General features: G+C 31.8%; 1 protein-coding gene across 1 annotated transcript in view; it reads right to left on the bottom strand.

The window, feature by feature from the left end:
- The window catches only part of LOC134684399 (uncharacterized), a 38,241-nt gene extending 27,790 nt beyond the window's left edge, over window positions 1-10,451 (bottom strand). The window contains exons 1-6 of the mRNA XM_063543682.1: window positions 9,458-10,451; window positions 8,409-8,735; window positions 7,198-7,503; window positions 6,291-6,338; window positions 5,165-5,461; window positions 3,279-3,641 (exon numbers count right to left, since the gene is read on the bottom strand). Coding sequence (XP_063399752.1) covers window positions 3,279-3,641; window positions 5,165-5,461; window positions 6,291-6,338; window positions 7,198-7,503; window positions 8,409-8,735; window positions 9,458-10,451 — 2,335 coding nt within the window. The remainder of the gene's footprint in view (window positions 1-3,278; window positions 3,642-5,164; window positions 5,462-6,290; window positions 6,339-7,197; window positions 7,504-8,408; window positions 8,736-9,457) is intronic.
- Window positions 10,452-18,874: the final 8,423 nt, after the last annotated feature.

Raw genomic sequence — 18,874 nt, 5'->3', positions numbered from 1 at the left:
CTTTTAGGGTGTAACATAGCAGTAAGTATAGTTGTGTTAATGTTCTGTTTTTGTTTTACTATTTGTGATGTGTGTATGTTGGTGTATTTTTTTTCGTTATTTGTTTGCTTAACTATACAGCTTTATATTTTTTATTTTAGTTCTTTCCAGCATGTAAAGTAGATAAAACAGTAATGTTTTCCTACCCCACTAAAATAGCCTAAATAGGTTAAACTATGTATGTCTTATATACATATTATATAGACTCCAAATTATGAAGCTTAAAAACTATTTGTTTTTCTCACGCTTAAATGACTGGTCGTAAGGTCAGTACTCACCCAATAATAGAAACTGTAAAACAGTTAGATTTACACAAAATCCATCATTAGAAGCCTTGTTCTAATGAAATCTTGTGCAACAGATTTTTTTTATACTGTTATCTTGTCTCAAATAATACCAGGATAGAAGGTGAGATTATTACAAATGAACGAATAAGTGAAGCTGGCTTAACAAAGAGTACCATTAATTTAAAATTTATTGAGAAATTTAAAAAATTCATTTCTTTCAAAAGAGAATCAATCGCTTATCCTTATCAAACGTGCTTTATGTTTTCCACTAGTGCTTACTGCTTACTGCTTAGCTTATATTAATATGATTTTTATTTGTGTTGATTTGCCTGACGCTTAATTAAAATGTGCATGACTGAAGCTTAATTTGTACATGTTAAGAGCGTTTAAAGTAGCTGCTATTAATTCTCAGTTACATATACATGTTATCCTGTGCTCATGGTGTAAATATCATGAAGTGTATTAAATAAACACTTGCAAAATCCTGAAAATGTTAACACTACATGAACAATATCTACTGATTTTATTGAAAACCAAACATTTGTTTGTCTGTTTGTACAAATCTAAATATACATATATATATTGTCTTCATTAACCCTTTATTTCTTTCGGTCTGAGTCATTTGAATTGAAATGAAATAAAAACCTACTTTCATCAACCAAAACAGTGTATATTTAATGCTTTTAGATTTTGATATGAAAACACATTATATGATGGAGATAATTTGTACACAGTATTTCTGTATTAAAAAATATTTGAACACAAGTGGATAGGTTGCTCTTCACTACAATAGTAATTTGTTCTTAATTTTTATTAGATCTTTGATATTTACACTATGATCTCAAATTTTCTTTCTTTTTGTTTCTTTTATTTTTTATGCTTGTTTTTCATTTTGACACAGTATTACTTATTGTATGGAAACTATGATGTATTTAGGATACAGCAGGAAATTAATGCAGACAACGTAGAGGAGGCCAGACATTTCAGAGTTACACTATCATTTATTTATATAAAATACTATGGGAGAATACAATCGCATTACACTAATCAAATCTCAAGACAGTTAGTATTTATTATTCAGCTATAAAAATAAATGAATAAATGAGTGATAATGGTATAAAAATTGTTTTATACAACTGTCAAGGTTTAAATTCAAAGGAGAAGAGGAGAGATGTTTTGGATTATTTTAAAGCAAAACATTGCCACATATATTGTTTACAAGATACACATTTTTCAGAAAAAGAAGAAATATCAATAAAAAATCTATGGGGAGGAGACTGTATTTTCAATTCTTTTGCAACAAACAAAAGAGGGGTAGCAATATTATTTACCAAAAACTTTGAATACAAGATACATAGGATAAAAAAAGATGATCAAGGAAATCTGTTAGGAATTGATATTGAAATTGAAGGAAAAAGAATAACTTTGATAAGCTTATATGGTCCAAATAAAGATTCACCTGAATTTTATTCTAGAGTAAGTGATACAATAGAAGACTTGAACAACCAAACAGTTATAATAACTGGAGATTATAATTTAGTCCAAAACCAAAATCTTGATACTTAAAATTACCAAAATGTAAATAACCCGAAAGCCAAAGAGGAAGTTTTAAATATAATGGAAAATTATGATTTAACAGATCCCTATAGGGAATTGTACCCTGAACAAAAAAAAATTACATGGAGAAAAAATAATCCCATTAAACAAGCAAGTTTTGATTTCTTTTTATTATCGCAAAGCCTTAATCAACATGTACATGATATACACATTCTTAACAGTTATAGATCTGATCACTCTACAATAATGTTACATTTAAAGATGAATAACTTTATAATTGATAAAGGTCTATGGAAATTTAACAATTCACTTTTACATGACATTGAATATTCAGCTGCTGTTAAAGAGACTATATATAAAGTAAAAGAACAATATGCATCATTAGTATACAACAGAGAAACATTAGAAAAGATAAATGACTTAGAAATTCAATTTACTATAACCGATCAACTCTTTTTAGAAACTTTATTAACAGAAATTAGAGGAAAATCAATTGCATATGCTTCTTTTAGGAAGAAACAAAAAGATAAAAAAGAAAGAATACTTTTAGAAGATATTAAAAAACTAGAAGAACAAATATTGTCAGAAGAAATATTTTTTGAAACTGAAAAAAAAGAAAACTGAGCTTAAGGTATTAAGACAAAAAAAGATGAGGATTTCTTACATCAGATCTAAAATGCAATGGATTGAAGAAGGAGAAAAACCTTCAAACTTTTTTCTAAGGTGTTAAAGCTAAATAGGGTTGCAAAATACGTGAAAGTTCTTAAGAAGTACGTAGTCTTCACAATTAAAATAATTATGGAAAAAGTATGTTTTCAAGATCACATACTAAAACATGATTGATGCTTTAGGGGACAAAGTTCGCATGTACCACTCGTATTTTATTATTTCAAAAGCTCCTGAAGCCACTGTAAGGTGTTTTGCCTACATTTATTGTCTTGTATTTGAAAGGGTCAAATGCATGCCTACTTTTACTATTATACACTTGGATGTGTTTTACTTAAAGAATTTTATAAGCCTGAGTTTACAATATTACAAAATTAGTGTTGCATTTTCATCTTGTATAAATGTATCCGAATAAATAATGAGAGACTCGAGAAATCATACAAAAACATGAGTAATCAAACACTAAAGAAGTGAAACACTATAAATAGTCAGGTATCTGAAACCACAACTCTTACCAATACTATCTCAAGGGCTCCAATATAAAAAAAAAACACTCTTCGGGGGCACATATAATGAGAAGAAGTTTCTGTGTTACCGATATATATTTGTTCAAACTTTGCTTATCTTCATGTTCAAATTTAACCAATAAACAAAAATATGTAGGCGTCTTCCACCTTTACGTTTCTGCCTTCAGAAATGATATGTATATGAATTTCTAAATTATCAAACCTTTTATGTGATACGATTTGAAATAAACATGCAATGCCGTCAAGCCCATCTGACCAGTATGATTGACGTCAGCACCTGCTTCAACAAGAGTTCTAACTAATCCAGGTAATGCTAGTCTGACGGCATGCATCAATGTAGAATCGCTTCCTGATTCTTCCATATTAGGATCAGCTCCAAAATCTAGTAATAAGCTCACATAATATTCCCGTCTGTCCATGGACAATCCAGGCATGTCAGTTATAATTCTTGTTAATGTGTTTTTTCTGCATTTGAATCCTGAACTACTTTGAAGAACACACCTTGGTTGTAAAAAACAACTTTCGGAACAGTCTGAAAGCCTCATGTGTTTAGCACTTGATGGTTCTGATAAAAACAAATCGGATAAAAGATATAAAACTCTATTTATACTTTTTAGTTTGATTATTAAAATCTGAATATATTGAAAAATGTAAAATTCATTTCAAGATGGAAATGTACATGTTAAAACATGAAACATGTTACATTTAAATGTATATATATAATGTCTAAAAATAGCAACAATCAACATTCAATCTATTTAAGCGTAGATCAGGTTGTGAAAATAAATTGATACAGTTGCTGAATTAAAGTTATATAAATGTCTAAGAATATAACTTAAACACGCTAATTTTCTAATAGATTTAAATAGAAATACGCAATATTTCGCTAAACAAATAAGCTATATCAGGCGTGTGCATCTCTCAATGTGAAATTGGATGCATGACAAAACAAAATTATTTTTGTAGCTTCATCTCTACAAGAGTTGAGGAAAAGTGCAACATATTGATTGATGTTGCATAAAATATGTTTGTAGCTACAACTACATGAAGTTGGAATAAAAGTTGAACACATAAATAGGTGTTCCATTAATTGTATGAATTTCTATAAATTAATTTGTGTGATTTCAAGATAATTATGGTTTTGATTTGCTTTTAAATCTTTTTTCGTCTCTCTCATTGAGTCCATCAAGTTTAAGAGTTCCTAACTGGTGCATCCAAAATCTCTCTCTTTTTTGTCTTCCTTGTGTATCCCAATTTTGATTTTTCTCAATGATTTGAAATGTGACGTTTTCAAAATCATGTTCTGCTCTTAAAAAGTGTCTTGTAATTGGGCAGTTCCTTTCTTTTGTATATAATGACCGATGGTTATTTAGTCGGATGTTAAATGGTGTTTTTGTTTCACCAACATATTGAATTTGCAATTAGCTAGTTTGTTTAGCAAAACATTGCGTATTTCTATTTAAAATCTACAATATAAAACTAGCGTGTTTAAGTTATATCCTTAGACATTTATATATATATTATAACAAATGGTTTTTATATTGCTTTGTGCCACAAAAGTTATAGGATGAACACGTTACATATTGTTTTTCAATTGTCCCGGCTATATTGCTGGTTTTGTTCAGCTTATACAAGTTTGGGTCAAAATCTTTTTGTTTTGTGTTTGAAAATTGTTCCAATATTGTAATTCATAAAGCATAACGCATGTATATACGAATTCAAGTAGGAAAGGCCAACTAATAACCTAAATGGCCATCTCATCTACGTCGCTTTTAGAAAATTGTTGAAACAAAACTGCAAATCTGCAAAATAAATCTTAGTATAACGCCTGTACCATGTCAGGACTATGACAGCTGTTATCCATTCGTTTGATCTGTTTTAGCTTTTTACTTTGCCATTTGATTAGGGACTTTCCGTTTTGAATTTTCTTCGGAGTTCAATATTTTTGATTTTTTTTTGGTGATTTTACTTTTTAGATATAATAATAAGCATTGCTTCCAATTTTAGTTTTCGTTTCTATTCAATCTTTTGCATTAAGTCGTAATTTTCAGAGCTGAACCTATTCTCAAATAAAATGTTAGTGTCTACCTTCGTTCAGCACAAGGCTTGGTAGACTCGTTTCTCCACCTTTATGGTTGACATTTGCCTTTGCGTTCAATAAAGTATTCACTATTTCTTCGAGGTCAAATTCCAGCGCAGTAGTCAATGGTGTGTCGTAAAAGTTATCCATTATATTTACAAGTCCTCCATTTTTCAATATCAATTTAACTGTATCTGCACATCGAAGCCATATCGCTATCATCAATGGACAAATTCCTGACAAACTTAACTTATTGGTCTCGAGTCCAGTCGCTAAGAAAGCGTTCAATAAGTTCAGCTTACTCACTACAAAAAGCATTACAGTCTACGTTTTTGTTGTGATGTTATTCCTACGTATTACTTGAATTTTGATAAACCCTTATATTTGTAAAACATAGTTTAACCTTAACGTGAATCTCTGAAAGGCTATTGTTTTACAAGTAATTATTTTTCAAGAATCCTATACAAACCTGAATTATCTTATAGCTTACCTATAACCTTTAACTAACATTTATTTTACATTTCAAAAACGTACAACACGGTCGATGATCAAACTTGAGATCATTGCCTTTAATAATCAAAATATTATAGTCTTTGTACTGTGAACTCCATTACGATAGTAGATATACCAGTGCTATCAACTCTCTTTGTATTTGATTATACACAATACAAACACATTCTGTATCTGACTCATTTATAATCAACTTCACTTCACCCTTGTTTTTTTTTATTTAATATTTTTATTTTTATTTTTTGAATATAACGTTCAGCATTTGACACTTCGTCATCGACACAATTCAACTTTAACCTTTCAAATAATGTGGGTTTCTTCTAAAAAAAGACATAAAATGAGAACGACAAAACTGTAATAAGAATTTGATATTTGATATCGTTGTCAGCATTTCAAAATGTATGAAGCGGAGAGTGTCGAACATAATATGTTATCAATTATTTGTTAACTCGAAGCGACGAAGCTTATAACGATATTTACTAAATGCCGTTCAATGTTCATGATTTAAAAATAAATCAATTTAAAATATTGTTAAATCTATGGAAAACAGATTGTCAATGAGCTTCACTGTATTTATTGCATTAAATCTATTATAAACTGTACGTATATATCTACAATGTTTACCTGATTCTCCGTGATTGAAGTGCACTGTATTCGTCTCCGGGAACATTTCTATAATTAAAATAAAGAACATGTTTTGTTTTAAGCTGTTGTGTGTATTATAAATTAATTTGAGTTATTTATTGTTATTCTGTGATTAACATGTCGAAACGTACGATTAATTTTTGTTGTTAATAGATATAGGAAGATGTGGTGTGAGTGCCAATGAGACAACTCTCCATCCAAATAACAATTTAAAAAGTAAACCATTATAGGTTAAAGTACGGCCTTCAACACGGAGCCTTGGCTCACACCGAACAACAAGCTATAAAGGGCCCCAAAATTATGCATTTTTCTGTCTTAAGTGTTCTTACATTTATTTATACTGTATTCCCGTTATGAAATGTTCGCGGTATATTTAATATTGCCATGAAGCGCGGATGTTTGACTAGATTTAAATCCAAGCAGAACCCATTATTTTTCTTAAAATGTCCTGTACTTAGTCAGGAATATGGCATTTGTTATCTACTGCTCGTTTCTATATGTATGTTGCATTATCGGTAGGTTTTTGTTGCAGATAAGTGGTCTGTTGTTGTGCTGTTTTCCTGTTATAGATGCCTTTTTTTGCCTAAAATATCTATGAAATTTTTTTTTTTTTAATACATACAAATTGGATATGAAGGGAAATGAAGTACAAATATACTGTACAAAAATAACAAGATGATCGCCGGTGCAATAACTTTACACAGTAGACCAAATGACGTCAAAATAGCACCGGTCGGTCATCGTCCGGTCTCCAACAAAGATCGAAACACAAAACGGATAGCTAGCTTTAAAATACACAGTACCGATTATGTATCGTTATAAACTAGTTTAACGGTGAGTTCGTTTTACATTTATGCAGCTTTTAAAGGTTGGTTCTTAAATTTACCTGCATAAATGTCAAAAGCAGTCTCTCCGTTTTCATTCATGTATGAAACATCAGCCCCTCCTTCTATTAGAGCACAACAGACTTGGAACCTTTTTTGTTGGACGCATTTCATTAAAACCGAATTATTTCTATCTTTCACTAAATTTGGATCTGCGCCTTTTTCAATCATTGATATCAGCACCGAATCATCAAACCATGTTTCAACTATAAGATCGAAAAGATAGTTTCCACAAGGTTGTTGGTTATTCAGAAACAATCCTTTGTCAATCAGAGCTTTCATTGTAATACTTTTTTTAGCCATCGGTCCTAGAAAATAATAAATGTTCAGTTTTAAACATTTCTGCATATTCCAATACGCCCCTTTTCAACATTACGGTAGAGATTAAAAACGTTGCATCACATCTCATTTTTATTTGTAGGAAAAATAGTATATTGAATTATTTTTACATATGTCTCCAAACATGTTCCAATCATATGACAGTTGATGTCCATTCGTTTGATGTGTTTTATCATTAGATTTTGTCATTTGATTAGGGATTTGCATTTTGAATTTTCCTCAGGGTTTCGTATTTTTGTGATTTTACTTTTATCGAACATTCAACATAGTCAGGTGAAATTACCAATACGTTGTCATTGTGTCGACGTCGAATCAACGCTTTTTTATTTCATAGTTTAATGTCATAACGATTTCCGGATAAATCTGTATCGCTCGTAATCTTTTTTGGATAAATGGGAAAATCTAATTTTGTCACCGACCCGGGGGTATCGTATATCACTGAAATTGGTACGATTAAATAACACGACATATACGTTCATTACTAATTTTAAAGTAAGAAAGTCGCTTGCACAAGTTAGAATGGACTGCCTTTGATAGATGTCGATGATTTAATCATACACTGGGATACCTCAACAAATATTTAGCTACTATAATAAGAAGCAAATGTTAAAACTGTTTTAGGTCACGGATTTATTAAAAACGTCTCAAGAACCAAGATTACTAATTTTATACACTTAAAACCTTAAATGTTTATGTAACGATACCACCAAATGTTATAAACCATGCGGAACAAGCATGGGCTTGTAGTTAAGTGTGAAATCTTATGTTTTAAAAATTGGTTTGATTAGATACTTCTTTATCCCTAAGCATTTCATTTTGTATTAGCCTATCTACTAAAATGTATTTACCCACAAATAGTCAGACAAACACAAACCTGATTTGCAACAAGCATGCGCTGCATTGTTTCCGTCCACTCCAATATGGTTAACGTTTGCACCTGCTTGAATCAATTCGTCAGCAGCTTCAAACAACCCGTTCTTTATGGCTAAAATCAAAGCCGATTCTTCCCCCTCTCCAGCCAGGTTAGGGTTTGCTCCAACTAGAAGTAACTTTGAAATAGCTATCGAAATTGGTAGTTGCGGAAATTGATTTTGCATTCTTTTAACATCATTATTGAAGGTTGATAATAAAGTTGATACCCCATGCCTTGTCTCAATTTCTTCAACAGTAATACCAGCATCTATGAATAACTCCAGCTGACCTATAATAGTTTTAAAAAAATATAACCGTATATTCACTTTACTCCTTGGTCTATTCATTTATCCTGATACTCAGTTCATTCTTTTCATTTATTCATTCATATTTTTTTTCAGTATTTTAATACGCAATGATCATAGATCTCAACGAGATCGGAATATCTCGCTTGAGCCGGTACGGCGTAAGTGAGAAAAGAAATTGAGTTGAGATGACCAATGATAATCTGTTTATCGCTGATACATATGAAGACGTTGTCAATTTCCTTGATAACAGCACGTTTTCTCTTAGTTTCTAGCAATAATTTTCATATCACTCGACGCCTCTGGGAAAGGAAATTATCAGTCAGCAAGATGAAATAAAACATTCGTTAAATAGCGATAAACTAGAATGTGTCCACTGTTTGCTTAAGCTGTCGGTTTTATAGTGGATATCATATAGGGAGAAGTCATCAATCAAGTGGGCAAAATTCGATAATAGTACCTCAAATGTAATAATTATTTTGTCGAAAAAAAACCAGATCAAAAACAAACAAATAACTGTTGAAAAATAATATGATTTAGCCTTCTAGATCCGCGATTTTTAATGTTCAGAAATAAAAAATATAAAAGCAATAGCATTGTAAAAAACTTAAAATACAACCTTTTCAAGCTTTCCAGCTGAAATAATTTGAAAAAAACAATTATCGACTGTCAAATTTATCACATAGAGTATTTTCATTGAACTTACTGAATGATTTGCAGCACTGTATTGCAGTCATACCGTCCCTTCCTTTACTGGCCCCAGCCTTTATCAAAGCAATAATGCCTTCTCGTGTAACATGTTCACTGAAAGCTATCATCAGAACAGATTTGCCACCGCACTCTTCATTTGGGTTGGCGCCATGTTTAAGAAAATCTTGTATTAATGACGGACAGTTCATAGCAGCCAAGCAAAAACAATTTATCCAACCAAGCTTTGTTACTCGCCCTTTAAATGATACATTAGCCCCCTTTTCTATTAATATTTTTGCGTTTTCACTACATTTATGTTTAAGAGCAATAAAAAGAGGCTGATGACCATACGGTGGGTTTCCCCAGTTTTCATTCACATTAGCTCCATATTTCAGCAACAGTTTTAACATATCTGCGCCATCTTCTCTCTGAGCTAAAAAATGAATGGGTCGGAAATTTTGTTCTTGAAATCCAATGTTTACGTCTGCTCCACATTGACACAATAGATTTGCTGCGTCATACTGATTTTCCTTCACAAGTGTATATAATGCTGTACTCTTATTAGGAAATATCTCGTCTATATTTAAATTCCGATCATTCTCCAAACATCGAACAATATTGATGTTTCCGGATAAAGCCGCATAGTAAAATACATCTTTCAAATTTTTTGTGTCCCAGCTTGTTGTGAGTGCTGTTTTGAATGAACTATCACTAACAGTTTTTAGTAAATAATCAACAATGTCTTCATTACCTTCTTCACATGCTATGTGTAGGGCGTTTTTGTCGTTACTTGTTGTATCCTGTACATAAGCACCTAAACCTACTAACACTTTTAAAAGATCAACAGATCCGAACTCTGCGGCATAATGAATTAATTTTTTACCATTTTCACAGAAATTCAAGATAGCAGTCTTGTGCGATGTCTTGTTACTCAAAGACAGAAGAGAGTCACTACATTTAGAATCAACTGCTTTGCGTAACTCTTTCTTGAACAAAATGTCGTCCTCCATTTTTATTTCATTTTAAACAAAACAACTGTTGACATCGATCGAAAGATAAAATTCTAAAATGCTTAACGATATCGTAGACAACAGAAGAATGCGTACACCTGTGTCTTGCATACACAAATCCGAGACACAAATGTAATCCTGGTATATTTAATGAGTTTGTATCGTACATGTATTGAATAAGATATATAATGCATTAACATTGATTGTATCATTTTTTTTAAGGCAAACGATAAAATGGCAGAAGAATTAACAACTTCATACTTTATTTGCGACGTCAAATGTGAAACATTGGAATATATGTGTGTTTTTACAATTTTAAACATAAATTAATAACGAGAACATATACCCCCTTTTCTAAAATGTCATTTTGGGTAAATTAAGAGTTAATCATGTGCGAAAATTGTCTGAATCAATATTTTATGTGAAAGATGACTTTTGAATCAGATAGATATGAAACAAAACATCCTTTTTTATTATGTAAATTTAGTTTATACCAATGGTTACTTTGATTTAGCGAATGAGACGTCAAATGCGCGATTCTACGTTAGAGCCAATGTTAACCTAACCATGTGTCTGTCAAAATAAAGCTTCGATCCCAGTACTTCTATTCTTTTATTCCTTTACGAGTGGATTTTAAATAAATAAAAAAAAAATCGTACAACACAGCAATGAACGAGGTTGTTAAATTTGATGTATGTCATATTCAGCTCACTTGAATAAAGAGGGCCAAGCGAGCTTTTCTCATCATTTGGCATTTGACGTCCGTTAACTTTAAAAAAAAATCTTCTCCTCTGAAACTGCTGCGCCAAATTGAACCAAACTTGGCCTATATCATGGTAGCTAGTGTAAAACATGTCCGATAAACTGAATTAACATAAGCAGCAAAATTTTGAGGAAAAAAAAGAATTCCAAAGAAAAAAGGCGGAAGGTCGATTCCTTTTGAAAAGGCAACATCAAAAGCTCAAACGCATCAAACGAAGGGAAACAACTATTGTATCATTACTTGATGCAGGTCTTTCATTATGACGAAAATATTTGTTAAATAATATATTGGTTTTCAAGCAAGCTAAAAAGTAAAATAGCAAAAATACTAGTACTGAGCTCAAAGGAAATTAAAATCGGGTGATCCCTTATAATATGCATCAGAAAAAGCTCAAGCGCATCAAAAGTATGTTTTCTATAAAGCTTGCTTCTTTTAGGTATTCACAGTTTGTCCATTACTTAATCGATTGGGTAACAATAAATTATATACGGCGGTTGGTCTTATACAAAGCGGAGGTTAGACATTTCTAACTCAGATAGATATTTGATTGTTTATTTTCGGTATTTCTTGACATTAATTTTTCTTCGATTTTACATTTACATCTACCATTATTAGAATTCGGGTTTCATTAAATTATCAGAGGTATATAATTGTGATTTCTTTTTTTTTTCAATCTCAATAAGGCTTAATAAAAAAAAATCACATTTGGTAAACTATGATGCATATTCCCTGTTGAATACCAAAAGTTACTATAGCTTCAAAATAAAATGGGAATCGACAACAAAAGGCATACGCCTGTGACGGATTTTTTTCCTAGAGAAATAGCCTCTTTTGTCAAATACATATTTTCAATATCAATCTACATTTATAATAAAAAAAAAACTCGAATGGCTACAACCGTTAATGTGGTGATTGTTAAACAACAGAATTATCAGTATGAGATGACAAAACATTTTAAAAAAAATATTTCTTCAAAAAAATGTGTATTCAAATTTGTGAATTCGAACAGAGTTTCTTAGGGATGTCCTTAGGAAAGGTTTTTGAATAAGTGTCAAATGTTTGGACTCCTAGGTGTTTTTCAATACGATACAAGGTAAAGCATCGTAATAAAAATGTTTTCCCATAATAGAGAAAACAACACAAGCGACATAAGTATTTACTTTATACGTTAAATGTTACTTAACAATAGTATTTGTACGTAGGAAGCGTCAACTTCATGTTATTTATACCTTCCAAGCGTCATTTCAACATACATTATACATATGAAAGTGAACATTTTTAATTTGGATTGTCTTTCTTTTCCCAAAATCATTTTTAGGCCGTTAAACAGGTGAAAACGTTCATGTTTTAATAATCACTGACTTTGCATACGTAAGATGGTAAGTCCGTGATTGTTTTTACAGATTCATATTTTTTTTTACAGTAAGCTAAAAAATACGATTTTTATAGATACAATGAAATATTTCAGTATCTTTTAATTTAAGTTGTCATTTTGGATATCTTTTTTTCCAAATTGATTAATTTCAGTTTTCGGTGAAGACGACATATGTATCTTTACAGTTGTTATGTTAATGCGCAATGTTATGTATCAACCGATGGACACTTATTTAGATTACTAGAAGATCTTTGTAGAGTCCCAAGTCATCAATTCCAATTGTTTTAAATGCGTTGCAGCGCATACTACAGGAAATCGAACAAACATTGAAGTTTATGCAAGGAAATAAATCAAGATTATAAAATTATGAGGAGTCAAAACAGATAAAAGGAAATGTAGCTGATGGCTGCATTTTTTTCCCTCTTTGAAAGTTTTTTTTTATGCAGAAAGAGCAAGAGCCATTACAACATATGTAAAGAAAATTTGAGGAAATTTCAGTTATACACTGGTACACACGATTTTATATTACATTCGTATATTTTATAGTCTGAGTAAAGCCGTTTTCAATTAATATTTTATAGTGCGTCTTTTCTGTTTGTAATGTTATTATACTGCTGTATCAGGTTTAGGGTGAAGGTTGGCCCCTGTTAACACGTTCAAATCCGCTGCATATATTCCTAAGTTAGACAAAAGTTGCAGGAGCATTGAAAACATTTTATTAAAAAAAAACTTATTATGAGTATTTTAGGCAGCAGCAACAACAACTCTCTATCCTCGACTAGCGGCAGCGGCAAAACACACACAAGAAGGTAGTGAGCACAAGAGCTGTAGAGGAAGTAAAAGCATTACATGGAAACACCTTGTATATGAATCAACATGGAGCAACAGCAGCAGCGGCAATACTTTAAAGTGTGAAATGAGCACTACTACACTAGGCCGATATTTAATAACACAACTTGAAAACGTCACAGAAAGCACCCAAATTAAAATTTTAACCTACATGTATCAATATAAATAAAAAGATATGGTGTGAGTGCCAATTGGACAATTTTACATCCTAGTCAAGTCCATGTATAAAGGACAAGGTATGATAAGAGGCGTTTTTGGCCCCCTTCCCAAATAAGTTTATATATATATCATTGATAGTCTTAGGATAAACACTCTTATAAACTGTGTTTTTTTATGTTCCGGTGAAAGAAAGGTTGCCTAGCAACGGTTTTAATAAATAGCCAAATTATCACATATGCATTGCTTTCTTATTACAAATAAGCATAATTCAAAATAGTATTGTTTGTTTAACAATAACTTGAGTTTGCAAAGGAAAAGTCACTTCAATTTCAGTTTAAAAAAATGCTTAGCAACAACCTAGCAACAAAAATTTTGCCTAGCAACGGTTCAAAAATGTGTAATTTCGGCCATATGAGGTATTGATATAGCAATATTTAAAGATTTAGCTACCGTAACTGATTTTTCTTTCGTATATATGATGTCTTGGTCATCATTTTTTTTCTCAAGAAAATGAAATTGACCATAGCAACCTAAAAGTTGCTTAGCAACAGTCGAAAAATATAGAAATCAAATTGAACTACAGAAAAACAGTTTTGATTTTTAATTGTACAAATTAGAGTACAACCAGGTTTATAGAAATGTTAAACATGCAAGAATAACTAGAAGTAAGAAATGAAAGTAAGTCAATTGTATAGCATGCTGATAAAAAGATTAGCAACCAAAACAGTGCTTTGCAACGATTAAATAATGGTGTATTTTTTTTTGTATACCGAAGTAGGTTTTTTGGTATCATATTTATATCTTGATGAAGTAAATATTAAATCATATGCTGTTACAAAAAACAGGGTTGAGATCTAAAAAAATATTGTTTAACCCCGAAGCATTTAAGTCAGGAGCCTCTGACCTTTGTTAGTGTTTTACGATTTTTCATTTTAGTTTCTTGTGTATAAATCGGAGTTTAGTATGACGCCAAATATTACTGAACTAGCATACATATTTGATTAGGGACCAGCTGAAAGATGCTTCAGGGTGTTGAAGTTTCTCGCGGCATTGAAGACCCATTGGTGGCCTTCAGTTGTTGTTTGCTCTTTGGTCGGGTTGTTGTCTCTTTCCCCATTTTATTCTCAATTTTAGTGTTAGATAAAAGATAGCTATCAAGGAATTGGTCTGTTTAATAAAAAAAAAAAGCATAAATAGAAATTATATAAGAATGTGTCCCCAGTATAGTATACCATGAAAATGGGGCAGCATCTCTAATTTGGCATTAAAATTAGAAATATCATATCACACGGAACATGTGAAGTAAGTTTTAAGTTGATTGGACTTCAACTTCATCAAAAAATTACCTCGACCAAAAACTTTAACATGAAGCGCGACAGATGGACGAACGGACGGACAGGCGGACGGCGGACGAACGAACATACGGACGCACAGACCGGAAAACATAATGTCTATAAATGGGCCATAAAAACTTCAAGTTATACAAGAAGTGACAATTATTATTCATAAATAATTGTGAAAGTTATGAATATAGCATTTCACATTTACATGATGATTACCGGTACATTGAAAAACTGGATTACTATTGAAGATTCAGTATCAGATTTATACAGTATGTAGAGCAAATATGCATAGCCTATACAATGCCATTGTTTGTCACTTCAATAATCGTACACTGTGAACTTTTTAACACTTAACACAATATTTTAAAGAAGGAAATGCTTAAAAAACAAAGTTCAAAATGTTCGATGAGGTCAGGCTTCAAGACGATAAAAACTCATGAAGATATGTAGACGAAAGAGGCATGAACATCTTCAAGCTTCTCTACAAATATATTATTTCTACGATATATATCCTGAAATTATCATGTGCAATCATACCACATCTCCTTATCTTATCCAAAATGTTTTGGTTTTTTTAATGAAACAGTTATTGGTAAGTAGTATTTCATACCTAAAAACATTTGAATTTGATAAGAAACGTAGACACACTTCATTAAAGACCATTAAAGGGTCTTGGTGGCCGAGTGGTCTAAGAAGTTACTTCTGTAATCCCTAGCTAGTCAACACTGAAGTTGTGAGTTCGACCCCCGATGGTGCGGGTGCACTCGTTTTCAACCTGAATTTATCCTTTTTAAGTTGATCTATTTATTATTTTTATTCTGAATGTCTGAATGTCTAACCAAAAGGTTTCAATTTTCAAGATTTGCAGCGATTTCATTTAGTGTGTAGCCAAAGGGATAGTCTTTGGTAAGCTTGCTTGTTAGCTGAACCGTGAAGTCATTATTTTGTCAGGTTTACTACCCTCTTTTCGAAGGAGCATAGTCCATCAGCAAACAAACTAAAGATATTACCTTTGACTTCACACTCAATGATGTCGGCTGTAGAAGTCACCAAGTTCAACCTTTCCGGTATTGAATAAATATTTAAAATTACTAAAAAAAATCTTATTTATTGCATTAGGGACATTTAACTGTAGTACTAGTAGTGCAATTTTTGTCTTCAGTAATATATATATATATAACTTGTGAGAGGGAAAACAAGTTCAACTACCGTTTTTGGTGAATATTCAACAACTACCCTAATTGGTTTTTTTAAGTACCAAGAAATATTGACTAAGTCCAAAAGCCTGACATTTTTAGAATATTTGAAGAATAACAAAAATCCGGTGGCAATGCATGCTTCAATTAGGTGCACAATAAAGGTATTAAAGCTGTATCTCTAAAACTGTAGGATAACCAAGTGGTGGATCCAGAAATGTTCATAAGTGAAGGCCCACTGGCTGCCTAAGAGAGGGCATGATTTTGTCAAGCTTCAGTGATTCCCTATATATAAGCAACCATTTTATTTCTCAAAAGGGGAGCCGATCCCCTCCCCTCCCCCTAAATCCGTCTCTGTAACCGACTCTTCATATATATAGCTTGTACCAAAAAGTTAATGTGTCAATATACCGGACATTTAAAGAAAATTTTATGAAAAAAAAATCAAAACCCTGTAGACATATACATCTCTATTATAAATAAAAAGCTTTTTAGGTCAAAATCTTAAGGCGATAAATAGACGTATATGTCCGGACAGAAACAAACGGACGGATGGATGGATGGACGTACGGACAGATCTAAATTAACGAACGTGCTCGACATTAAAAAGTAAAATATGTTAAAAGTAATTTCGCTATAGCATGTTTTATTTGAAAATCCAAATTGGATCTGAGTCAATTGAATGCTACATGTGTACTTTTTTTTTATGGTTACAGCTTGTCAAAAGAGTGCTCTGACACATGTATAAGAAAAATCATTAGTGTACCGATATATGAAAAGGCTGGAACACATAATTTACAGTATTGTATAAGTGTAGTTAACTCATTTTCAGTATCAACTGCTCTTAAATTGACATGGAATTATGTTTATAATTACATTTCATACTTTAGATTCAGCATTAATACTGTTTGCACTGATGCTTAACGTTTTAGTTTAGTACTGTATTTAGATATTTTTCTATTAACAAGTCATAGTATCTATAGCATGAACGATATTATGGACAATTCACATATACTTAATTTAAACCAATAGATATGTAACATATTTTTCTGTAGATGGTAAAATAGAAAACTTCAAAGTGCAAAATACATAAGTTTTGATGAAATGATTTTCTTCAGAACTACAAAAAGGGTTTGAATATATTGTGAATTTATTATAAAATTCATTTGTAAGATTTCGTTGAATATTTGAAAATAATAATGAATAAAAATTAATTCACCATATTTCAAGGGACAAAACTCCGTATTTGGCTGCATAGTGTTGGACTATTTTGATTTATATGGGTCTAATTTCACGTACAATATATTTCTTTAAGAGAGTGACATGTCTTGATGACTGGATACGGCGTAATACTATCCGTACGTGATATTCTTATCGATTATGTATCCCGGAATAATTTCTTACCCGTGCCGTTCCCTATGACGTATTACAATGACTTGCCAAAATAATGTAAACAATCGGATTATTTTTCAAATTTTTAGACATGAGCGCCAACGTAGACCACCATGATATTTTGTTATGGAAAAGATACAGAAAAGTACCGTTGATGGTTACAAATTTCAAGATGGTCTACGTTGGCGCTGATGTCAAATTTCGTCTCCGAACTTGACAAAATTGTAGATTTCTTACACTTTTCGTCGGTTTAAGACTATTCAATGTCTAAGTTTGAACATATTTGAGTACATAACACCTAAAAATAAGGTTCTACAGGGACGAACAGATATTGAAGTTCATTACACAAGCGTGATGGGATTCAACTTTAAAGTTTAAAAATTCTGGAAAAAGGGGGGCCAAAAACGGCCCTTATCAAATTTGAGAACGCGGACTTTACAGAAAGCACTCCAGCCCGTAAAGCCCTGTCTCGTAGTTGCAACGTTATAACGCCCAACATTGATCGATTCTTGTCTGGAACTATTTTAATTTACTCCATCTTCTAGTGAAGAGTTGGCCTGAGCTGGAACTGGCAGTGATTTTGCATTGTAACCCAAGATAAAAAAAAAAACAAAAAAAAACAAAAAACACCAAGAACTATTTCTATAGACATCTACCCATCCGAGAAGTTTAGAACCAAAAAGGCGGAAAGATGTAGGGACTCCCAATCGGCACTCCAGGGACGATAAAGAAACTAACATCGGCTGTATAACGTTATCCAACATTGAAGTTTAAATATATCTTCTCACAGATAAGATGAAGTCTTTTTTTCCCTACAGATTCAATTTAGTTTCGCGAAATGTTGCACAATTCTGAAGCGCAAATTCAATGCATGATTTCTCGAAAAACCTTTTGAAATTAAATGATACGGTTAGTATTTCTATCATGGTAGGCCAGTTGCTGCATCACAATGTAAGGGGTATATTCACATCACGGCTTAATGTCATACATCTGATTTTCAGGAAGCTACCATTTGATTTTAGGGGGTGGGGGGGGGGGGGGGGTTGCTACAATAAAAAAAAATGTGTCCTGCACTTTTTTTTAGTTGTAATTTCTGTCCTGCATTTTTATTTTATTTGGTCCTGGGTTTTTTTGCCCAGTTGCTCCTCCTGCTTTTTTTTCAATAGAAACTCATGTATACTCAGTCTGTATTTTTTTAAATCAAAATTTCTGTTCTGCCTTTTTTTTTAAAATTTCATCTAACCGGAACTTGTACAACCTTATCTAAATAAATCTAATGATGAAACAAATGTTTTAAGCTCTTTGATGAAACAAATATTTTAATCTCATAGGTTAAATCCGTTTAC

The sequence above is a fragment of the Mytilus trossulus genome, chromosome 9 (assembly GCF_036588685.1).
Source record: "Mytilus trossulus isolate FHL-02 chromosome 9, PNRI_Mtr1.1.1.hap1, whole genome shotgun sequence".
In the NCBI taxonomy this organism is placed as follows: Eukaryota; Metazoa; Mollusca; class Bivalvia; order Mytilida; family Mytilidae; genus Mytilus; species Mytilus trossulus.
The sequence above is the reverse complement of the archived record's forward strand: the minus strand, read 5'-3'. Positions and strand labels throughout refer to the sequence as shown.